The sequence below is a fragment of the Salarias fasciatus genome, chromosome 6, assembly GCF_902148845.1.
Source record: "Salarias fasciatus chromosome 6, fSalaFa1.1, whole genome shotgun sequence".
Taxonomy (NCBI): domain Eukaryota; kingdom Metazoa; phylum Chordata; class Actinopteri; order Blenniiformes; family Blenniidae; genus Salarias; species Salarias fasciatus.
The window spans coordinates 4360365-4385909 of record NC_043750.1 but is presented as its reverse complement, the minus strand read 5'-3'; the positions used below and the strand labels follow the sequence as shown (position 1 = coordinate 4385909).

General features: G+C 42.6%; 1 protein-coding gene across 1 annotated transcript; it reads right to left on the bottom strand.

Moving 5' to 3' along the window:
* Positions 1-4583: 4583 nt before the first annotated feature.
* LOC115391142 (uncharacterized) lies at positions 4584-11525 on the bottom strand. The gene is made up of 9 exons (XM_030095253.1): positions 10892-11525; positions 7258-7407; positions 6957-7190; positions 6759-6863; positions 6445-6636; positions 6010-6339; positions 5071-5413; positions 4932-4989; positions 4584-4850 (listed from the first exon to the last, which is right to left on the bottom strand). Exons 1-9 carry the CDS (start codon positions 11523-11525, stop codon positions 4680-4682), a joined length of 2217 nt encoding a protein of 738 aa, XP_029951113.1. The 3' UTR covers positions 4584-4679.
* Between the last annotated feature and the right edge of the window lie 14020 nt (positions 11526-25545).

Here is a 25545-nt window from a genome sequence, read left to right as displayed (position 1 = left end):
AATAGGCCTGCTTAGTCATGGAGGCAACTATCGAACAACTTTGCTGTCTCCGGTCCTGAGTTGAGCGACTGATAAAACCTCCACTGCCTACGTGCTGGTTTGTGACGAGGAACTTCCAGGCTTCACTTCCCTGTTCCTGACGCCAATCCCCAGTCGCTGCAGGGCTTTTCTTGGAGTGATGAAAGCAGAAGCTGTGCATGTTGAAGAGCAGAGTCGCACAAACAGAGTCCATGCTCTTCACCAGGTGTGCATTAGGCCGATGGCAAGGGAACCTCGACGACTGGAGGCACATCTAGTTGCAGTGAACAGCCATTGATCCTGTGGGATTCGTCTGCCTTTCCAGTTTTCCGACGGGAGTCCACGTCCCACTGCGTTTGGGTCAAGGTCGCCACCTTTAGCCTTTATGTCAAGACACTGTCCACAAGGCGGTGAATTGTGTTTGGTAGATGGATTTTAGACCCAATTTGGGTGCATGTGTCCTTGTAGACAGGTCTTTTAGTTATCCTGTCAGGGTGTCTTGTACACTACAGACACAAATGTTTTGGCTGTAGAGACTCATTTCGGGGGAAAACATTTGTCAAGGCTCATAATAATCAAGTCAATTAAACACAATCTGTCACATGCAACTCTAAATGCAATCTTTCTTTTTTTTTTTTTTTTTGAATGACGTTCAAACCATGTATTGACATTGACATACAATTTCTAGAATTTTAAAAACAGGTTTAGTTTTAATGAAACTACATTTTCAATTGACAGCATTTCTTTCTGACTCAGGATCAGCACCATCAGTTCCAAACAGTGTTTCATTCGTCGTTATACAGTACAGCAGCGCACAAGTAGCCGCATTGGCATTGTTAAGACACATTCATGTTGCGTACTCAGTTTGCTGTGTAATTGTAGTGTGGCTCAGTGTTTTGTGTTCAGGGATGCCATGAACAGTTTTTTTTAAAAAGTTCAGAGTTCATTCATCCCTCTGTGCAGCTCGCCCTCTGTGCCGGCGAGGCTGCTCGCCTCCGGACGACTGTTTTCCCCCGCTTCTCCCTTCCTGGATGGCCTTTGGGGAGGGAGCAGCTCCGACCCGTCCTGTTCCTGTTTGCTGCCGGCGTGCAGTTCTGACCTTCACCAAAATCATGCATGCAAACACACACACACACACACACACACACACACACACACACACACACACACACACACACACACACACACACACACACACACACACACACACACACACACACAGTCTTGTATTTCTATCCTTGTGGGGACCGTCCATTGACCATTCATGTCTAGCCCCTAACCCTGACCCTTACCCTAACCCTAACCCACGCCACAACAAAGCCTAACCCTAAAGAAATGTTTTTGCACTTTTACTTTTTTCAGTAACAACAACATGGTCAAGAAAACACTGTTTCTCCTACTTAGGACCGGAAAAAGGTCCCCACAAGGCACGTCGTTCCACGTTTTGCTATCCTTGTGGGGACATTTGGCCCCGACAAGGATAGAAATACAAGAACACACACACACACACACACACACACACACACACTCTCACACTCACACTCACACTCACACACAAAACACCACCACTGGGGTCATCCACACCATTCATGAGGAAAATATTATGAACTTTTCTCCGTATTCTCTTCAACACTAAAACACCACTCATCAATATGTAGTGTGAGAGCTGTGTGTGCACATATTGATATAATGGCAAGAATACATTGACAAGGACCGCACTGAATCAACCAAGGGGACTGTAAAAAAATACAATAAAGAATTCACACAAAAGATCATGTGTTTTTATGAAAGTAAAATGTCTTTTAGAAGAATATACAGAGTAATTTTTATCCATTAACACGGTCAAAGAAAAGCAACATTTGTTTTAACCAATGTCATCAAAGTCTGTTGCAGATGAACATAATTAGGTACAAGAATTGCTCTTCAGTGCAACGTGTTTGAGAATGCAGTCTAATGTTCTCTGAATGTCATTTTGTGGAGACAGAGTTGGTTGTTTGACATTTCAGTTCACCCCCCATCACTGACTGAAACAAGACCGTTTTATTCCTGTCAGTAACCGGACCCAACACACCCAGACACCATCAGTGTGAGACTTCCTGACTCGACCCAACGTGTTACTTTCACTTCCTCTACCGGTGTCAATGAACCTGTGGAGAAGAGCATGGCGGCCTTCAGAGTCTTGATGACTGTTGAGTTATATACAGCTGTCACTGAGACTTCATATCAGTTTGATGAAATCTCATAAAGTGGCTTTAAATTCTCAAAAAGCAACAGTGGCTGACCTTCACAGAAAAAGGTAAACACACAATGATTCATTAATAATGTGCATGCCTTTACAAGCCATTTTAATATGGGCAAGGACACCACTTTTGATAAGAAGTCATGTGAATAATGTGTGATGTGCTCAAGCTGTTTGACGTCATGTTGAAGTTGTTTTCTATTCAAAATGTTCTCCAATGATAAATCAGGTAAAAATAATCTATGAGTCCAACAGGAAGCAGCATCAGAAGTGACGTGTTTTCAGATGAATGTTTTATCTGATGACGCATCGATGAAAAGTTCTATTTCCATCAAGAGACAGGAAACATTTGAGTCTATTATTGGTTTCTCTGTAGAAAACTGTTTGAAGAGGAACCTGCAGACCCAGGACAAACAGAAAGACAGATGAAAAACATATTACTAACATTCTTGAACTCTGTGTTGCAAAACTTTTGGTTTTTACTTCAGATGTTAGCAGACAAATAAACAAAATCCCATTTTGCATAATTTGTGAAGATTCTCCATGTTTATATTGTGTAATCAGACGTTACCCGGAACAGGCAGCAAAACTGTATAAACTGTGTCAGTCTTAATGAAAAGTGTTCTCCCCGTGTGTGTGGATTTCTTTAGGGTACTGCAGTTTTCTCCCACAGTCCAACAGCATGAGGCTAATTTCTGAACCTAAACTGGCCCCCGGTGTGAGTGTGTGTGTAGTTGTCTGTCTCTGTGTGTTTGCTCTTTGATGGACTGACGACGTGTCCAGGATGCATCCTGCCTTCATCCATAATGATCTGGAATGGAGTCCAGTACCCCACAACCCTGAACAGGAGAAAGAGCTACAGAAGATGAACGGAAATGTGAAACCATCTTCATTCTTTCATTTTATTATATTCTGAACATGACAGATGAAAACAAATGAATGAGTACAATGAAGATCATGAAAATGAAAACTTTACATCAGTGAAAACTCAGAAAAAGCAGTAGGAAGAACCATAGGTTCATTAATTTTCCCCCTCTCCAGTCAGTATCTTTGCATCCTGTGAGTGTTTTTCAACCAATCACATTGTCATATTCCTCTCGTCTGATTGCTGTTTCCAGCCCTGATGTCTTTCACCTGTGTGGCTTTGTCTGGTTTCTTCAGTCTCCTCCACTCACTCCTCTGCCATGGCCTGATTTAAATAAAGCTGAGTACATTTGCCCTCCTGATGTTACCTGAAGGAAAGCCCTTTGTGCTCCTTTCTTTATTAGATTTGAGATGATTTTACTTCTCTTGATTGGATTCAAAATCCCATTCGCAGTGAAATCTGATTTATAGTTCTCTTCCACAACAGCATTCTTTACCCTCTTCTTAGTTCTTTGAAACGGCAATTTTCTGATGTTTTTCCCTATTCTATTCTATTCTATTCTATTCTATTCTATTCTATTCTATTCTATTCTCATTAGAGCTTTTCCCTCTGCTGCCATATTCTTGGTGGTTCAATGAAAATTTCCCTGTACTGATATCTGACCAGTATTACTCATTGAATGATTCACATGTCTTATATATTGTTGTTGACCTGAGATTAGTTTAGATTAGATTTGTATTTGTCACTTCCTCTTTTAAATTTAGACCTGACAACGAGAAACAAAAATGTAAAATGACAGATCCAATCCTCAAAGTACTAATTTTCTTCCATAATCAATAAAGACAAAAGTCTTTTGATTTCAGGGTTTGCTTTGGCTTCAAACTGTCAAATTTTGCAACTTTTAATAAAGACATTTATTTATTTGCAAAAGGAAAGATATTTCAGTGTGGGAATTTGCTTGGGCACAAGAAAAAAAGAAGCAAAGCAGCTGCTGTTGAAGTCAGGAATTTTTGACATGGTGTCAGAAAAAAAAAACAACAAAATGAAACATCAAGATGAAAAACTTCAGTACAATACGATGGCTGTAAAAGAAATAAGAGAAAGATCACAACAAAGTAAAAATGACATTACGATATTAAAATAAATGAAAACCACAATGAATAAAAAACAAATTTATAGTCATAACTAGAAATTCCACAGGAATTTTTTACTTTGTGCCTGCCAGCTGCGACTGACAGTCATCTGTGTGTGTGTGTGTGTGTGTGTGTGTGTGTGTGTGTGTGTGTGGGGGGGGGGGGGGGGGGGGGGGGGGGGGGGGTGAGCTCTGATCTGAGATCAGCCATAACAGAGAGTCAGCGGGTCTGTGTGTTACCATGGAGACGAGCTCTGGGCAGCAGCTGGCAGGCACAAAGTAAAATTTCTCTTGGAATTTTATACTTTAGATCAACAAACTATGTTTCAAACGAAGCGATCAGTCGGTGTCACTTTGAGCTGGACTGTGGTGGAACCAGCTCGATCTGCAGCACGATGTGAGTGAGCTGTGAGACGGCGCCACGTTCACTCTGGACGTGAGTTGGCTCTGAAATTGATGGCGGCATAGTGGTCTCCCTCTGGCTCTCGGGGCTGATGTGGCTGAACCAAAGAGGAGAGAGGACCTGTCTTCTTGGAGAAGTGGACGCTGCTGTAGTGAAGCTCCTGATCTGCTCCTCCAGCTGAGACGTCGGCACTCTGGAAACCAAAACAGCATCAATTAAAAGACAGAAGATCTTACATTCGTTTAAAATCAGTTGAGTCTTTGACCTTTTTTACCTGCTGCAAGCTGCTCCAACCTTCATTTCCAGGAGATTGAGTAGAAGTCCTCTTTGTTCTGTTCAGTAATATAATTGTAAGTTAGAGAGTGAGTTAACTTGTGAAAGCTTCTGGTGTGAATCAGATCAGTGTTTCTCACCTCACACACACGATCACAGAGAGGAGAATGAAGAGCAGCAGAACAGCAGAGACTCCTGCAGCGACCACTTCCCACATTATTGTCACACTTTGGACTTTAAGAGTCTTCACAGCTGATCTGTCTGAGATGTTTGAGCCGGTTCTGACAGCACAGGAGTAGCTTCCTGCATGCTGATGGCTGAATGCTTCTAGAATCAGCTGTTTGTTGTTTGAGTTCAGAGGTTCACCGTTGAAGAACCACATGTAGTTTGAGTTGTGAGTCAGAGGACAGCTGGTGCTGCAGGTCAGAGTGACTCTCTGACCTTCTGTGACCTCTGGAGAAGGAGTCACCTTCACTTCCAGATCTGTGAGAAACAAATCAAACAGAGATGTAACTGTTATCAAAGACAGGAGACACTGAGTGCTCAGTTGTTCCTCCTGGTGATTTCAGTATCTAGTCTGAAAGTGGACAAGTCTCTTCAAGAACATTGGGATTATTTTATATTCTTCAGGGTTTTGCAATGGAAAAGAGGGTCGCTCTCTGTGGTTCCCTTTGGGGATCGTCAACAGATAAACTCAGGCTTCACACAGACATTTTCAAAAAAGTGTGACTGTACACAGATTCAGACACTCCCCAACTCCACTGCAGTGAAACAGACTTTCTTTTGCAGAAACTGTTACGATTGTTTGGAAAGTTTACAGTAGAAAAAATAATGCACCAATACTGTGGTGTTGAGTTGTTATAATTCAGCTGCAGTGGTTCTTCGTGAGTAATTATTTTCCAGTCTGAAGGAGTCAGGGTTATCATTGTGTAGGTCTTTTTCCACACACAGAAGTGGACATTTCCCACTTCACAACTTCTTGTCAAAATGTCAACAAATAAACTGCACATTGTGAAAACACCATCAGCATTATAATGAGGTGTGTTCTGTCATTGAGATATTGTGAGAAATGTATTTACCTGTGACGATCAAAGCAACTCCAGCAGAGCCAGATGGATTGAAATGTTCATCAAACTCTCTGACATTGAACCTGTATTCTGCTGAGTCATTCTTCTGAACATTTCTCAATGTGAGGATGTGTTGGTTCTTCTTGCTGCCATCAAACTGCACTTTACCTCCATCCTCTGTCAGCACCTTCATTTCTCTCTTTGTTTGATACCAATTAATGGACTTTGGCTTGAAGGATTTAGAATAATCATATTGACATGAGATGTTGACTGAGGATCCTTTCAGAGCACAGATTCTCCTGCTGGCATAAACAACTCTCCAGCATCTCTTGTCATTGACACCTGGAGATCATTTTGAAAATTTTAAATTTGAAAATTAATCATTTTGAAATTTTGGGGCTAAGAACTCATGAAGTGAAACATGAACATGTATTAGTTGATACTCACAGACATGAGCAGAGTTCAGGTCCTCATGGTCTTTCACAGTACAGTAGAATCTGTCTGAGATCCAAACTGTTGAATGTATTTCCTTATATGGGTTAAATTGAAGTAAAGTCACAACATCAGTCTGAGGACAGTTGGTTTTACAGGTCAGAGTGACCACATATGGAGGGACTGGAGTCCTTTGAACATGTAACTCTGTATGGAAATAAAACATGTTGCAGCAGTTCATTAACATGTCATAAATGGAACTGTTCAAAATGTCAGTATAAAATAACAAAGGTGTGTGAGAGGGAGGAGTGTGAGTGTGTGAACTTGACCTGTGGGATATGTGATGGAGCAGGACTCATCTGCTGATGTCTGCTCAGAAGAACACATTCTGCCTTTAGCATAGGTCACAGTGAAGCAGGTGTGTGTTACAGAGTCTGCACCAAACCAAAGACATGCAGTCATTTGTCAGCTGTGAAAGTGTGGACACAGAAATGTTCCAGCATGATGAGAAGCTGCTTGTCACTCACCCACTGAGACTGGAGGGGCTCTGAGGTCCTGGTAGCCTCTGATAGCACAGGAGTATGAGACTGCTGAGTCACTGCTGACCAGCTCTTGGTACCAGGGAGACCAGTCCTCATAGAGAAAGTCTCCGTTCTTGTACCAGATGTAGGCTGCAGGGTTTCCAGTCAGAAGACAGCTGCTGCTGCACATCAGAGAGACTGTCTGTCCCTCAGTGGAAGGAACCACCTTCACCTGAAGGTCTGAACAGAAGCTTTACTCATTTAAGAGCTCAGACATTGAGAACAAATGTTGTGACAAATCTTTTACCAGATACGGTGAGATGAACGGCATGTTTCCAACAGTCCCATGGCGTCTCAGTAACGCTGCTGCAGCAGTAAGTGTTTCTATCAGTGTCTCTCAGATCATTGATTGTCAATGTGGGGAAACGTTGTGACTTGTACGTCACTCGAGGTTCATCTGCAGGGAAATTATACTGAACAGGAATGTTCCCACTCCAGTGTACAGTGTACCAGTTCTTTACTGAAGTGGGATGTTTGTTTGAACAGTTCAGATGAACTGAAGAACCTTTTAAAACACAGATGTGGGTTTGTTGTGCCTGAATCCCTGTAAGAGAAGATTTCATCAGTGTAGGTAAACTACGATCAAAAATGACTCAATTCAACGTCAGAATATAGAAAATAAATGTGGGTTAATATCAGAAAAAAGAGGTGGTACAAGAGAAGAAATATCCTCATAACACTTCACTAGCTGCTCGGCATAAAACAGCAATAACATCCCCCGGTCTTTTTCTGTACTAACTGCAAAGCCTTATGGGAGCTGTGCTGATACAAGACAAAAGACTCAGTAATTCACTTTTAACAACCTTTAGACATTGTTTAAAAACAAAGCTTACAGTAAGAAGTCGCCACATCGAAAACATGCAAACTCAAAGACTGGGAAAGGATACAGTCAGTTTGTCATGTTCTGGAACAGCTTTCAATTTTGAGATAAAATAAAAGTCATTCTTACCTGAAACACACAGAATGAAACCCAGAAACAAACATCCAGCTTCTGTCAACATCATGATCACTTCTGATGTCGATCAGTGATCAAAAAGTTTGGCTGTCTGACACTTTATATCCTCTGTGGTTTGATCAAAGCTCATGAACTGACTAAAAGTCTAAAAATGAAGAGCAGCTGAGCTTCACTGAGAATGCTTAAGAGAAAATGAACCACAGATTATTTTTACTGCCTTTACATTCAGTCTTAATGCAAGAAAATAACACCTCCTCCTTATTCGTCTTCCTTCCTGCTTCCTTTCTTCTTCTCTGAAATCTTTCTATCAGTAGAGATCTGAACAATATGTGATGTGCTCAATCTATTTCCAGTCATGCCATCATGAACCCAGCAGCTTTTCTCTTTTCATGGTTCATGATGATCTGTGATAAATTAGATAAATGCGTCAATAGAAAAGGAAACAGCTCCAGGTTTTCATCAGAACATTTTTCTGATGATGCATTTATGAAAGGTTGTATTTCTCCTGTGAAATATATAAAACCTGTATAACTGCTGGTCATTGAAAGAGTCCACGCTTCATACTGATGTCCACATCAAGGTTTATTCTTCACAGAAGATACGTCATTTCGTGGAGCACCGTGGAACACCGTGAAAACTATAACACACACAATCACATTGATTCACAAAACGGAAATAAACAATCAACTCTGTCTCTCACATCTCTCATAAACAAAATACACAGATCTTTGAAAATATATCCAAATGAATAATTACCGTGTTCGCCTGGATGACCAACAGAAAGATTAAATGAAGTTGGGATGTTTATTCGGCCACTTCCCGCTCGCTGGTTCTCTCTCTCTCCCGCGCTACTCACTTCCTGATATGCGCGAGTCACATGACATCAAGTGAAACTTAATCAATCCGGGCAAACAAAACTAAATTAAATTAATCAATTTTCAACACACAAAATGATCAACAATATGACAGAATCGTTTTTAGAACATCAGTTTCAAAACTAAAATTTGTTTTCCGATTATGAACTATACAGCTTCCTGTGCTGTCATGGCAACCAGACTCTTAAACAGCGTCAGCTACACTCCCACCAAATTACCTTTGGTTTTGAATCACCACTTCAAACAGAAACGTTACAGAATATTTTACACTCTTCATGAATTAAATCAAAGGTAATTTCAGAGTTATTTGTCAAGACCTTCAGAAACCATCAAAAACAAGAAAATATGATGTATGGGGGGTGTTTAACTTATCTGTTGAAACTGACCTGTACATTTATAATGAACTACAATCAAATTCTGAACTCTTTCTTGTAAACACAGTAAAATAACCACTTTAATTTTTAATCTTGGAGGAAGTAGTTACTGATGATTTAATGACTGGAAGCTCTGGCTGATGCAGAAGTTTCTCTTTTTTTTTTTGTTGCTGTTTTTAGCTGCTTTCTACAAGAACAACTAACTTCTGAATGGGTCTTTCTAGGATAGATGGTTTGTTGAGGCGTTCACCACCTTTTCCTAACTTCCGCTCTCCGATCTGTATTGTTGCTCTTCGTACCAGTCCATCATCATCCTCATGTACTTTAAGTACCCTGGCGAGCTTCCACTCATTCCCATTACACCATCTTTGAGGTGTGGTTCAAGCTGGAAGAGTCTATGGTTAGAAGGCAGTTTACCAGCTCCCTGGCCAAGCATGTGCATCTCTTCTTCAAATGCATCACGCTGAGCAAGCCTGACAACAGCAAGTGCAGCTCTTCTTCTTTCTTCAACACTTGGAGGTTCTGCTTGCTTTACTCTCTTTGCTAACCTCTGGATTCGAGCAACTGCGCTTACAGCAATAGTCCATTTTGAGAAGTGCGACAGCTGTTCTTGGAAACTAACATGCCTTTTAGCCTCAGTTGTCAGCACTTGGGTTGCTTTTACCTCCGGATCTCCCACCATCAGCTCCCCTGTTCCTTGTGTTAGGACAACTTCTGCTTCCCATAGGAACTTTGGGCCAGTGAACCAGCTTGAGCTGATCAATTCTGCCACCTTGAGGCCCCTTGAGGCATGATCAGCAGGGTTTTCTTTGGTGTCAACATAGAACCACTGTCCAGGATCAGTGGTCTCTCGGATCCTCTGAACGCGGTTCGCTACAAAAACATGGAACCGTTTGGCTTCATTGTTGATATAGCCTAGGACCACCTGTGAGTCCGTCCAGAAAAACTCTCTGTCAACTCTGAGATCAAGTTCTTCCTTCAACACATTGCTCACAGCTGCTGAAACTGTTGCTGCAGTCAACTCTAGCCTTGGTATGGTGATTATTTTTGTGGGTGTAACTCTCGACTTGCCCATGATCAAGGCACAGTGCACCTTCTTTTCACCTACCAGTCTGACATATGAGCACTGACCATAGCCCTGACTGCTTGCATCTGAAAAGTGATGCAGTTCGACTTTCAAAACCCTTCCAAAGTTTTCTGGAATGAAGCATCTTGGGATCTGAATTTTTTCAAGATTTTTTATGTCCTTCAACCAACTCTCCCATTTTGGTTTCAACTCCTGTGGCAGCAGTTCATCCCAGGCGATGCCCTTTTGACACATCTCTTGAAGGATTTTCTTTCCTGTTAAGATGAACGGGGCTAAGAATCCCAATGGATCATACACGGATGCCACCACTGAGAGGATTCCACGTCGTGTAGCTGGTTTCTCCTCAACTGAGACTTTGAAGCCGAAGGTGTCATTTTCTGCATTCCATCTTACTCCGAGCACACTCTGCATTGGAAGATCATCATGGATGAGATTTACACTCTTGACCTCAGCAGCACGTTCAGTGGCACAGACGGACTCCAGCACTTCTCGGTTGTTTGAGGTGAATTTGTGAAGATGTAGTTTTCCTTCTCCACACACCATTTGGGCTTCTTTTATCAGCTCAACTGCTTCCTCTGCAGATTCCACACTTATGAGGCCATCATCTACATAGAAGTGCTTCCTGATGAAGTTGGCTGCTGAAGGGTGCTCACTCTCATTCTGGCTGGCAAGATGTTTCAAACCGTAGTTAGCACAGCCTGGGGATGATGATGCGCCAAATAGGTGGACCTTCATCCGGTACTCTCTGGGCTCTGAATCTGTGTCACCATTATCCCACCACAGGAAGCGGAGGAAATCTCTGTCTCTTTTGCTGACATGGAACCTGTGGAACATCTTCTCCACATCGCAGGTGATCGCAATGGGATGCTTCCGAAAACGGCAGAGCACTCCGGTGAGCCCATTGGTAAGGTCAGGTCCTGTCAGCAGATGGTCGTTTAAGGAAGTGCCTTCGTACTTCGCTGAGCAGTCAAAAACCACCCTGATCTTATCTGGTTTTCTGGGGTGGTACACCCCTTGGTGTGGGATGTACCACACATGCCCAGGCTCTGAAGGTTCGTCTGCCCTCTCAGCATCACCGTCTTTGAAGATGCCCTCCATAAACTTCACATAGTCACCTTTAAATTTGGGATCTCTGTCCAGTTTTCTTTTAAGGTGCTTTAACCTGGTCAGAGCGAGCCTTTTATTGTCAGGCAGCTGAGGACGAGCTTTGAAGGGAAGGGGCATTTCGAGATGACCACACTCATTCTGATGAATACTTCCCTTTAAGATCTGCAAGAACTGAATATCTTCCTGTGAGATGTTCTTTTCACCTGGTTTAGTGTCCACAAAGTCTTGCTCAAGCACCTTTAAAACAGCGGCTGGTGAGACAGGTGGAAGCTCTTTTACAGACACACGGTGACATAGTCCAGTCACATCTTCTGAGTTGGCTTTGTGTGCTGTATTTCCCACAATGCTCCAGCCCAAATCTGTCTTGACTGCATAGGGCTCATAATCACCACCAGTGATGACCTTTCGAGGTGCAAGCGCTATGGAGCAGTCATAGCCGATCAAAAGACCAACCTCACAATCCATCAGCGAAGGCATTTCAGGAGCTATAGCCTTGAGGTGATTACATTTGTTGGCTGTCTCACGAGTTGGGATGTGTGCATGTTCGAAGGGAATGAAATCTCTTGTGTAGGCAGGAGGTAAGTTGATGAAGTTTTTGGCACTGAAGCCCCTTACTTTAAGTCCGCTCACTCTCTGGCTTTCCACAATCGAGTCTTTTGCCATCATTGTGGAGAGCTTTAGTTTGACTGGTTCCATCACAGCCCCTATTCTCTCACATACCTCTTTGTCAACAAATGTATGACTGCTTTGGGTGTCTAGTAGGGCATATACCAGGATTTCAGAATCTGGGGTGTTTGATGATGATATCCATACTGGCACGATCATTGATGTGCTCCCACCTTCATCTCCCTTGACACAGCATGACATTGAAGAAGTGGCTTCTCCTCCCTGTGGGACACCTTGGAGAGAAGACTTCTCTGTGGGTGGATGATCTTCATGCAGCAGCGTTGGATGATGCTTTTTGCATATACCACAGGTGGCTTTGTTTCTGCAGTCTTTTGAGATGTGTCCTTTTCTCATGCATGCAAAGCACAGTTTACTGTCCTGAACAAACTTTCGCCTGTCTTCTAAAGATTTTTCCAGAAGTCTTGGACATTTATGGATTGAGTGGCTTTCTCCACAGCAAATACACTTGAATTGGTTTGGATTGTGTACTTGTGTGCTGGGTTTCTTTGGATCTTTGTTTGAATCTTTTGGTTTGTCATCAAAATCGATGACTTTGGTTGTGTGACCTGCATCTGAAGCCTTTACACTTGTAGCAAAGGTATTTGCTTTTGGTCTCTTTAAATCTCTGAAAGACTTTTCTTCAGAAGGCTTTAGTGCATGCAGTGATGACACTGGATTGCATGCTATGCGAGCTTCTTTGGAGATGAATGAAGCAAACTCTTTGAAACTTGGATAATCTTTATCTTGGTCTAATTGCTCTGTGACATAGCGATTCCATCTGGATGTGATCCAATCAGGTAGTTTGACAAGCAGCTTCTGATTCTCTTCACAATCATTCAAAACCTGGAGACCTTTGACGTGAGGCATGGCATCACTGCAAGTTTGCAGGAAATCGCTGAACTCTCTTAGCTTAACATATTCTTTCCCACCAATCTTCGGCCATTTGTTAAGCTTGTCTCTATAGGCACGTTGCACTACAAAAGAGTGACCATACCTGGCATTTAGTTTGTCCCAAGCCTGTTGGTAAGCTTCTTCATCCTTCCTGTAGAAGCTGCCTTCCAGAGCAGACCTTGCCTCTCCACTGACATACTTTTGTAGATAGAACAGCCTATCTGCAGGATTTGAGCATCGTCTCTCTATTAGGGCTTTAAAGCTTGTGCTCCATTCTGTAAACTTAATTGGATCACCATGGAAGACAGAAGGTTCTGGTACAGGGAGACGAGATAGTGCCATTGATTCCTGTAGTGTCTGCACTAATATTGCTTCATGTTCTGAGACTTGAGTTTCCTGAGATCCTGAATTGGACTGTCGAGCACACGATAACTCACTGCATGGGGGGCTTCTGTTCTCATTTTTGATCTTTGACTCCTCTTCATTGTACACCCTGAGTTTTGCCTCAATGATTTCAACGTCTCTTTGGTTTTCCAGTTTTTTGAGTTGCTGACGTTGAGCATCAATTGCAGCTTCCATTTCAATTTCAGCTTTCTTTGCTGCTAACTCTGCAGCTGTCTCTGCTCTTTTGGCTGAAATGCTTGGGGTCTCTGAGCCACACTTGGAGGCGTGACTAACTGAAGCAGCTTTGGAAAATGAGGATCCATATATGGACTTCGTGTATTCGTTGTCTAGCAGTAGGCATAATCTTGCTTTCTCTGCCTCTGCATCAAATTCCTCTCCCTCTTCTGTGAGCCTTAGTTTCATTAGGCCCATTAAATTTCCAGTTACGGATGTGCATGCATCTATTTTTCTTCTGATCTCTTGACTGGGTGTCATTTGGAGTCTTATACTGCTGTATAGCTCTTTCAGTTCAGTCTCTAGTTTTTCAACTGCATCCATCATGTTAAATAAATCAGTCTCAGAGCATTCATGCTTTAGTTTTGTACGAACCTCTCTGGCTTGGGTTTTCCACTTTTCATATGCTGATATGAACTTCTTTTCTCTCTTAGCTGATTCTTGAGTTTTGAGCTCCAGCATTTTGGGGGTTAAGTTTCGCTCACGGGAAGATTTTCTCGCTTTATCTGCATTTTCTTCAGTTAAATTAGCCTCTGTGAGCGCTGTTTCAGTTTTGTCAGTTTTAGATTGCTCCTGCTTGGTAACATCCTCTGCTTGTTTATCTAACTCACCACTCTGTGAGACAAATTCACCATGAACTGACATTTTTCTGTGTGCAAAGCTGAAGCAAGTTGCTTTTTACAGTAGAAAATTAAGAAACCCATAAACTTGCAACACAGCAATAGAAAATGAAACACTTTGCTCCAATAAACTTAAATCACTCTCAACCTTGCTGTTCAAATCTTCACAATAATGCAAGTATGAATGAAACCAAACCTTATTACTTTGTGAACATTACAGTCTTAAATCAAATGAATAAACAACTTCACCACTGTTAACATCAACACAAAATTATTCAACTCTTTAAATTCAGTCTCTTATATGTGGTATCAAACCTTGTTGCTTTTCTTTTGTAATGTTCAGTTTCTCTTTACTTTGATGTGGGATCTTCCATCCGTTATTGGAGGTTTTTTAATTTTACTTGGCACAGTCTCACCTGAAGATGCAGACTTTAACCTGTGGCCCACCACAGGAGATGAAACTTGCAAAGGGATGATACAGTCTGAAGTCCACTGCCGAGGATGGAGTAGATCTGCACGCTGGGACCAACAGCTCACCACAGGATACAACAGAACTGCGCGTTGTAACAGTATTCCACTGCTGTAGAAGATGCAGAACTGCTCGCTGAAGCCTGAGGTTTGACGCTGAGGATGAAGCAGATCGGCACGCTGACGCTGAAGTCCACCGCAGAAGACGACACACCTCCAGAGGATGGATTAGGCCACGTTTTCACTATAACTGCTGGTCATTGAAAGAGTCCACGCTTCATACTGATGTCCACATCAAGGTTTATTCTTCACAGAAGATACGTCATTTCGTGGAGCACCGTGGAACACCGTGAAAACTATAACACACACAATCACATTGATTCACAAAACGGAAATAAACAATCAACTCTGTCTCTCACATCTCTCATAAACAAAATACACAGATCTTTGAAAATATATCCAAATGAATAATTACCGTGTTCGCCTGGATGACCAACAGAAAGATTAAATGAAGTTGGGATGTTTATTCGGCCACTTCCCGCTCGCTGGTTCTCTCTCTCTCCCGCGCTACTCACTTCCTGATATGCGCGAGTCACATGACATCAAGTGAAACTTAATCAATCCGGGCAAACAAAACTAAATTAAATTAATCAATTTTCAACACACAAAATGATCAACAATATGACAGAATCGTTTTTAGAACATCAGTTTCAAAACTAAAATTTGTTTTCCGATTATGAACTATACAGCTTCCTGTGCTGTCATGGCAACCAGACTCTTAAACAGCGTCAGCTACAACCTGCCTACATTTTCAAACATTCAGTTGGCTGTAAAGAGAGGACTTCCTCTGACTTTGGATGAAGTTATCCTCCAGACATCCAGGATTGGGAGGAAGACTCTTAGGATCTCCTGAGCCAGAGCAACTTCACCCTTCTGGGGCGTCCAAAACAAACTCCCTGGTGACAAGACTGCAGGAGTTATGAGATACGCCTTGCTCTGCTTCAGTCCCTGGACATTGTGGGGGGTCCTGTCTGGTTGGCGTGCCTCTACAGGAGTGCAGGGACCTCGGGTACAGCACCATCGGACTGGCAGAATGGGATGGTGGTCCCCATTTTCAAAAAAAAAATGGACAGAAGAGTGTATGTCAGTTGTCTCACACTTCCCAGCATCCCTGGGAAATAAACTGCATGGAAAGTATAAATTAGATAATTTCTGCTGTTGTCATGTGAGGATCTGAGGTTACTGTAACAATATTGTGAGCAGAGAACTGTGACTGAGCTACAGAGCCCGCCTGATCTAACTAAAATCATGTGAGATGCAGTTATCACACACTTGTGTGTTCAGTGAGGTGGTTGTCCTCCAGAGGGCGTCGTTATCACAGAACTTGTCTGCTCAAAGTGCAGAGATTCCTCAACACACTCTCAGGTCATCTCTTCAGTCTCAGGTTCGGCTGTTTCAGGATCCTCTGATAGTTAACTTTCAGACAGGCAGGGGCCCCGTTTTATTTCTCACAGCTGATTTTTAAAATGACAAGAAATCAGTGAATTGTCAGTAGACTTCAAATGTTCATGCTTCAATGCAGGTCCTCACACGGTTGAGAGAGACATGAGGATGAGTTTCTTGCTGAAGGACACTTGTAAATTTGGACAGTGTGAGCCACAAACTGAACCTCTGAGCGCTGGAAACCCGCTTCACCTCCAGAGCCACGGCTGTCCTCTGACCCTCTGATCAGCTGTTGGTTCCTGCAGTCACAGCAGGTGCAGTTTCTGTGAGAGACGCTGATCTTGGCTGCAGCCTTGTTCCACTCACCGTCCAGCCATAACAGTTTTCCAACAGGAAGTCTTTGGAGGCCAGACACGGCCACGGCGAGCGTGTGTTCTTGTGCATGTGTATTTTCTGCTTTTATTGTCTTTGTGCTGCTTGGAAACTCCCACAGTGCTCTTCCTACAGTGCATGTGTTACGATCACATTAAGATAGTTCGGTAGTGTGTGTGCGTGTGTGTGTGTGTGTGTGTGTGTGTGTGTGTGTGTGTGTGTGTGTAATGCATAGCTGATGTGAATCCTTTGCATATGGTCTTTAAATAAAGTCTTTCTGGAGAGAAAAATCTCATTTTGGGAGGACGACACATTACGTGATAAAAGTCTTCAAGTAAAATTGTTTCCGCCCATCCTCCTTGTGCGGATCGTTTCATGTTTGTTCACCAAGTTGCCTTCATCTCCTTTGACAGGATGTCACCCTACTTTGGAGAACATCGTGCTTCATCGATCACAAGGCAGCTGTAACAATGACCTACAAACACACATTCACATGCGTTTGGCTCTAAATGAGGAATCGTGTAATTATTGCTCCATGGGTCAATACCGCTTAGCAGCTGAAAGGCTAAACCTTCATGTATGACCAGAAAGCCCCAAAGAACCTGCTGCTGTTTTGACGGGACTCCGGCAAAGTAAAACCCCTTCCCGGCTGCTCGTCTGTTCAGAGCACGGCGTGCTCCACTGTCCTCCTGATGGTCCAAAACTAAAGACAGTCTGAAACTGAATCAGCTGACAGGAAGCAATATGTTGTCACTCAGACATTCGTTAAGTTGTGAAGTGACAACAAGAGAAGCTGCTGATATTTAACGGATCAATGCTGCTAATCTGATTAACCTCTTAGGTTGTTCTTTGTTTTCCACAGGAAGTTGTGTTCACTGAAATGTTACTTTTATATGTACACCAAGGGAATCAATGTTATATTACCAACAGCTCCACCCACAGAAGCATGGATATGCTCTTAATGTATCCAGTGAGTCTAAATTGTCCATGTTGATGGGCTGGAGATCTGTCCAGGTTTGAACCTTGTCTTTGTCCATTGTTCACCAGGATCAGCTTCTGCAGCCCTGCAACACTGAAATGCACAAAGTAGTATCAACCAGGATTGTTGGGATATTTTAAAAGTCTTTTTAACCTTTCACCTAGGGCTGCAGCTATCGATTATTTTAGTAATCGATTAATCTATCGATTCATTTGGTCGATTAATTGATTAATTGGATTATCTATCTATACACATATATATATATATATATATATATATATATATATATATATATATATATATATACACATATGTGTGTGTGTGTGTGTGTGTGTGTGTGTGTGTGTGTGTGTGTGTGTGTATATATATATTTTTTTACATTTCTTTTTATTTTGGCAAGCATAAAACTCACCATGGACAAAACAATGAACTACTATTAATGCTTACAGTAACATGTATTAAACTGCACAGGAACACTCATTGCTAGAATGAACATTGCACTTTAAATTCACAAATTATTTAAATAAAAGATAAACAAAATACCTGATAGAGGGCTAAGGCCTTACCTTCATTATAAAAAAAAAAAATGCACATGAAAGCTGATTATTAAAGAACACTTCAAGTACAGCAGGCAATATTCAGTATTATCAAACAATTCCTCTTGATATTAATTTGCCATCTGTCTTGTGCAAAAAAACAAACAAAAATTATCCTCAGGCTGAATCCAAACAGCACATTCGCCTTTTAGACTGACAGCTGCCCTAAAATTTTAAAGTGCATTCAAAGGAGTGCATAACAACAATTTCAGAATACAGTCACTTTTTTTTAAAGCGTCAACGTGATGCTGTTATAGTGTTTCGGGCATTCAGGGCATGAATTAACGATGATGATTAACCATTGTGGTCATTTTGCGGCAGTGCAAACTTTGCACCGAGCTCTTTCCTTTTTTTTCCATTTAAAGTTGTCCCAAACTTTTGACATTTTGTGGCGTTTTCTTTGTTGTCCTTCCTCCTTTTCGCCAGCATTTTCTTCATTCTGCTCTTTAACGCCCCGACGCGCCGCGAAAACGCGCCGCGTCTCGTCGCTGGTGGAACGCACGTTCCCATTTGTTTTCATATGGAAAGCGGAAAGCGCTTGGCGGTGTGAACGCAGCTGTATTATCCATTTCTCGCATCGTTTCACCGCACTGTGCTCCACCTGCTTGCTCCGACATGTCCGTGCGGCTTACACTCGCGTGCGGAAACATGCTGCGCTTTAGTTCCGGGCGCTACACGCTGGCGGTTTCACGGTAGTTTCACTGTACACAATTAATAAACGAGTCCTCGAAGCAACAGAATTTAATTCGAAGCTTTTTTATAATCGAATTATTCGATTGATTCGATGAATCCTTTCAGGCCTACTTTCACCCATCGTGTAATGGGATTCATCAGACATCAGCAGTCATCAGTTGATTCAGACTGACTGAAAGCGATACTTCAACATTTTAGCAAATTGGCCCATTTAGCGCAATTCATTAGTAATTTCGAACAGCATACTTACTTTTTCTGTGAGGGCGAGCTGTTGTTTATTCAGAGGTGAGTCGGGGAAGGTTTTCGGGACGGACACAATGGAAGTGGACGGTATTTTGGTTCCCCCTCATCAAACTCATCAAATACACAATCCAACAACCCCAAAACACTTTGGTGGGCAAATTATAATCTGCACATTCACTACGCTGTGAAATATTAATGCAAAATTACGAGATTGAGTTGTTTATGCGAAGATTGCTAAGACGGAACTACTTGTCTATGCGTAGTGATTTCAAAAGAAAAAGTAGTTCCCAGTATTTGCTTCAGTGTCGTAACGCTACAATATTATTTGTTGGTGTTCCACAGAGTAGTGAATGTGTGGATTATAACGTGTCCGCCAAAGTGTTTTGGGGTTGTTGGATTGTGTATTTGATGAGTTTGACGAGGGGGAACCAAAATACCATCCACTTCCATTGTGTCCGTCCCGAAAACCTTCCCCGACTCACCTCTGGATAAACAACAGCTCGCCCTCACAAAAAAAGTAAGTATACTGTTCGAAATGACTAATGAATTGCGGTAAATGGGCCAATTTGCCAAAATGTTGAAGTATCGCTTTAAGCACAAATAGGGAGAACATGCAAATTCCACACAGGAAGTCCCTCAGCCTGGATTCCATCCAGCTTCTGTCCCACGTGGGTCACAGTGGCAGAAAGGGGGAATGAAGAAGCCCAGACATCACTGTCGCTTTATATTTTGTGAGAGAACCTCAAACCATGACTGGAACAAACCAGACGTGATCTTTCCAGCAGGTCCCAGGTCGACTTTAGGGTCTCCTCCCAGTCTGGCCTACCTGGTAAACCTCAAGGAGACTGAACCACGTCCTTTGTGGAGGTTGGCGGTGTGACTTCGACTGTCTCCTGGATGTCTAAGCTGGATGGTGAAGACTGTACCTGCTGGTATCCAGAGTTGATAACCACAGGCGAAGGCGGGGATGAAGAGGGCTGCTTAACAGAGGGCTTTGATTGACAGCTCAGCTTCCTCTTCAGCAGCAGTGCGCTACTGCGGCTACACGTCAATGGAAATCTCACCTTCCATCAGTTGTGAGCAAAACCCCCGAAACACTGACGCTCCTCCACCTGGGAAGAGTTGCTCCCTCTCTTGAGATATTCGGATTGGTTGAATTGAATTTGGTATTATGTTGTTAAATGTCAGTTCTTCCATGAAACTCCTCTGAACTGTCTCCTCCTGCATCTTGTTCGCTTCCCTCCTGCTTTTTTAAGGTAGTGTGTCTTTTCCTGTTTGTTTTGTGTCTTTTGCTCAAACATAACACCGTTTTTGTCTCCTTGGACATTTTGATCCATTTTTAAGGTGTTATTTCTTCATCTTGTTCATTGAACTTGAATTGGGATCTCCTGTGTGCCCAGCCTTGTTTTCTTTGAAGTTCTTCGTGTCTCGCAGTAAACCTGAATTTCAGTCTCAGCTCTGGCCTGCCAAGCCGTGCACCTGCGGCCTCAGCTCATACCCCTGTCATCGCCACGTTCGAACAGGAGATCAGAAGAGACAAGCCAAGCGCTGGCTTTCCTTCAGTAAAGTAACAGTCAAGTTAAAGTCCATAAAAAAAAACTAATGAATGTTTTACAGTGTTTTATAGACTGAATCTTCCACACTGGGTGGTAACTGTCTGCTACACGTTATCTCGACACATCTTCAGCACAGTCAGTTCAAATTTCAGAATAACTGGACAATCTGTTAAAAAAAAAAAAAAAAAAAAAAAAGAGAAAAGATTCACATTCCTTTTGCAAAAGTTGATTTCTTCCACTCTCAATGCGTTGATGTTTTAGGAGTATAAATGATTGCAGTGTGTGCACAGCCTCTGAGCGTTAACTCTACAAGCCAGCGGTTGGTGCCTCTTAACACTCCTACAAAGCTGCATCAGCTTTTATAACTCCTGCGTTTCTGTCTCCGCCCACCCGCCTCCAGCCCCTCCAGCCCCGGCGGGCTGAGCTTCTGCTTCTGCCCTTTTTGGGACTTTTTTAAAACGACATGTAGGACTGTGATGAGGGTGGTTGAAAAGGGAAGACTGGAGGAAGGCGACTTCACGCCTCTTTAGAGTTGACGTTCTGCGTCTTCCTGCACAGGTCAGCTCAGGTCAGTGACGGTAACGGTGGCTCTCACAGTGTCATGGCTCCCAGTCCTGCTGGATTCGGTAGTTACCCAGAAAAACAACCCAACTTCGTCGTCTGTCCATACGTCTGTCTGTGTACTTGTCATTGTTAATGTCAATAGTGTATTGTTCTCTGCATGCTTTTGTTAGTGGTTTCATTACAAAAACTACCAACAGTGTCATTTTCCGGCCTGGCATGCCCCAGGAACGCTACAGTTTTCAGCATTTCTACTGTTTCTGTGTAAACAGGCATCGTTTTCAGAACGTTTCCATGTAAATGAGGCCGAATCCTCAGTCAGTTCATGCCTTTGAGCAGCATTTTTAAAACATTAAAGATTGTTTCATTAATTTTTAAGAATTTCACTCTCGGTTTGACTATTTCATTATTCTGATGTTCATTTACAGAGAAAACAGACTGTTCACATGATTCCACCACATACTATATTTAGTTCAAAACTACAATCATGAGATTTATCCTGAGCCAGGAATCAAAACTGATCACAAATTTGCAGACTTACTGACCAGAGAGGACGAGGAAAATCTTTTCCAGTGAACAGAAAACACACCGGAACCCTCTGCCGGGCCGCTCCACTCTCTTTCCTGCTGCTTACGACACAAAGCAACTGTGTCAGCGTCCTGATTTGGAGTTAATACGATGCTTCCTCCTTCATCTGGAGGCCAGAGTGACGCCATGATGTCACCTCACAGCCAGTCTGTGTGTGTGTGTGTGTGTGTGTGTGTGAATGCATAAACACGCAGGGCACAAACACCAGCTCCGTCCGTCCCCTCCATTACCCCTCTTTAGACAGCGTGGCATTGTTTGCGAGCCAGAATGACCACATCAGCAGCGCTCCGAATACACCCCGCATCCTTCGCTCTCAACCCGACGACAATGAGGGAGAAATCCTCCTTTTGGAAGCGGAGCGAGGGGATTTCTTCTCCCGCCAGTTCCCAGCGTGGTCATAAATGCCAGGAGAGCTTCACTAATTGGTCTCTTAATCTTTTGGGGATGAGCAAGGAGGACTGTCGGAGAGGGCGAGAGAGGTCGGATGTGAGGAGAGAGAGAGAGAGAGAGAGAGGAATGTAAAGACTGTGCTGATGATGTGTTTGGGTGAGTTTGTTTCACTTGACATGAGATTGAATGTGAATGTATGTCGGTGAACATCTGTGTGTGCATTTTTGTGTGTGTGTGTGTGTGTGTGTGTGTGTGGTCAGAAGCGGGGGTTCACCGCCACTTCCTGATGATTCATCGATGGAAAACACAATTAACTCCCTCACTGCCTCCCAATTATTTCCGCAGATTAAAGTCTCCCAACTGAAACGGCGAACAATCGAGGACGAACAAACGGCCGAATCAGATGTTCCACTGCTCCAACCGTCCAGCGGCGCCTGTTTTCACACTCGGGGAGTCATGGCGACCTAACAGCTGTCAGCTGGGACTGAGAGCCTCCCGTTTCCTCCTCTCTCCCTCTCTCTCTCTTCATCCTGGTGCAGCTGGGTTGATGGCAGCCATGTTGAACACCACCTTATCACCGAATCAATGGGCCAGCAGAGGAGGGAGAGGTGATAGAATTGGTGGAAGAGGAAAAGGGAAGGGGTGTTTACCTTCTGCTGCAGCTGGATGGAAGTGAGAGGCGTCAATGGACACATTTAGCAGATGATTTTTTTTTCTTCAGTAATTTCAAAATAGCTTTGGCTCTGTTTTGTTTTGTTTTTGTTTTGTTTTTGTTTTGTTTTGTTTTGTTTTGTTTTGTTTGATTTTTCCTTTTTTTATGTTCACACATTGCAAATCTCAGAGGTTTTGTAAGCAGCCTCATGCTCTTTGCATTGCTGAACTATAGAACGTGAAACACAGGGATCGACCTTTTTGCATGTGGTTAAATGGAGAGTCAAACATGACTCAAAAACTAAAGAAACCTTCCCAGTCTGAGTCTATTTACAGACATTCACCCACTAAAAGTGAGCCATCCTGACTCTACACAGCATTTATAAATAAACTGCAGCCACGACGTGGCTTCTTTTTAAGTGTTATGGCAGAATTGCCAAAAGTGGAAAAAGTAGTAGAAAGCATCAAAATACAATCAGTGAAGTTTTCATGTCAAATAAAGTTATGTTATTGTTTCATTACAGATGATTATTTGAACTTTGCACTGTAACCCTGCGACTGTTGATACATCAGTAATTGGTTGCTGCTGTATTTCCGTGTAAATGAACATCGTTTTGTAAACGTTGACATGTAAACTTGAAACTTTTCTGAAATGTAAAAACAATGCTGAAACTGTAAAAAGGTCCGTATCGCAGCATTAGTTCATGGATTCATATTTACAGGACATCCAGAAAACAGAGCTTGTTCCCCTCCAGCTGAATTTATGGATCAGACTGAAACACATGATGCCGACAGCTGATGTTTCACAGCAGCATTATGATAACCCTGTGAGTTCCTGATGAAGAAAAACCAAACGGAAGGACACAGTTAAATATAAGATCAAATGTACTTTTGCAAATAGAAAATTACCTTTTAAATGTAGAGACTTATTTAAAAGTAAACTCTACAACATTAAAAAAACTTTTGTGTATTTTCTTCATATAGTATTTTTGTCTCACCTTGGACATACATCCATAATTTGATATTTTATTATATTTTATTTCTGTACTTATTACCCTATATTGTGTATACAGTTTTACACTGTGTGTGTATTTCTTACTTTATTTTTATCCCTGTTTTTTTTTTTTTCTTTTTGGTTTTCAATATATCTTGAGTTAATCTTTAATGTTTACGTGAATGTCTGTTTGATCGGCCAGTGGACTGAATAGAGGATAAAGATGTTCAGAAACCATCTCAGTATAAATCTTGAGTTTAATCTGGAGATCAGAGCGATCAGGTTATTTCTGAAGGCACTTCTGTAATTTTCCCATCATCCCCCAAGTGTCACAGAAGGTCTTCTGGGTCACGCAGGGATCACTGGAGAAAGAGTATCGTGTTATCTGAAATGATTATACAAGTAATACACAAGACAGAACAACAGAAATATCTTATTGATATAAATGAGATTGAATAAGTTAAGAACCAAAAACCTCAAAGTAATCCGGAAGCTGGATTACAGGAAAGTGGTTTGACAGCTGAGAGCGATCAGTTTAGAGATGAAACGAGAGAGAGGTCAGGTTAAAATGCTCTGAATGTCTGGTGAGGACAGACAGAGGATGTACTGGACTTTTCTCATTTCAGACTCCCTGCCTTCTCCTCCTGGTGTCTGATTGCTGTTCCTGCCCTGATGTGTTTCACCTGTGCCTCAGTGTGTGATTGTCGTCACCTGTGGCTCTGGTGTATGTTAGGTGTCTTCTGTTGGTTTGTCTGTGTTTTTTTCTCTCCAAGCATCACACTTTGTGTTTTTCTTTCACCAACAGTCTCCTGTGAGCTCCAGGATTTTGCTGGTTTGGCGTTTTGGTTTTCTCCAGCAAAACGAGCTCCTGCTCCACTGACTGTGCTGTCTGGCGTCCTGACATCGTCCACTGAGCCAAACGCAACAGATGGAGAGTCCGACAGGAGGGAGACAAGGGATGTAGTCAGAAAGTCACTTAAAAAAGCTGAAACTCATATCTACATTAGCTTACTGAGCCGGAGCTCCCACAGATGAGCTGGAGCTGGAAGAGACGGTTGGACGATCCGACGTCGGGCTCCTGCTGGGAGGAGGCTTCCAGAGAGATTCGTCACGACATATTTGAACCGTGACAGTTGTTTAGAGTAACAATGAGGTGCGACCCGTTAACGAGCCCCGTCTCTCTGGTTTCTCGCTCCGTGTGTTTCTGAACGATGACGCTGAAGCTTCCGTCGCCTCTTTTCTATTGTTCTGGTGTTTCTTTCCATTTCTGGCCAACCGCGGTTTCTTCTGTTGATCCCAAACAAACTGAAGTCAGCGCTGCACTAGATGCGTCATTTCCACAACCAAATCTCTACCGGGTTAAACGAACAAAGGTCTGAGCTTTTGGGAGCCGGCTGTGGACTGAATCATTTAGGAATGAGGCCAAATGCAATTATTCTCATCAAGCTGCCGACCTCACGATGAGCTTCACCTTCACCAGCGTCACCAGGTGCTTTGCTTCTTTTTCACAAGTTTTCCTACTTGAGGTCCAGTTGTGAGTAGGTTTTCTGTTGTTTTTATGGAGTGACAGAGTCTGAAGAAGACGGTCAGAATACAGTGTGATTCACAAATAAACTTCTTCATGTCACGTAAGAACGATTGGAAGTTTCCAAATTCCATGCAGTTTTTGACTGTTTTTGAACCTTAAGTTTTTTTCTTTAAAAGGTGGGATTTCCCAGGGGCTTAGAGGGGTAGATGTCCCCCATCCTCTCGTTACCGTGGCCTCAGATCTAGAACGGTCATTAAAAACCCTGAATGACCAGGGTATA

What these genes read in the sequence shown, in the direction of transcription:
- LOC115391142 (XM_030095253.1), bottom strand. Translation starts at nt 11,525, where the DNA reads ATGCCCCTTCCCTTCAAAGCTCGTCCTCAGCTGCCTGACAATAAAAGG. An exon ending in AGTTGCTTTGATCGTCACAG is followed by an intron (nt 5,414 to 6,009) that starts GTAAATACATTT and finishes TGTTTCTCACAG; the next exon opens with ATCTGGAAGTGAAGGTGACT. An exon ending in TCTGTGATCGTGTGTGTGAG is followed by an intron (nt 4,990 to 5,070) that starts GTGAGAAACACT and finishes ATTACTGAACAG; the next exon opens with AACAAAGAGGACTTCTACTC.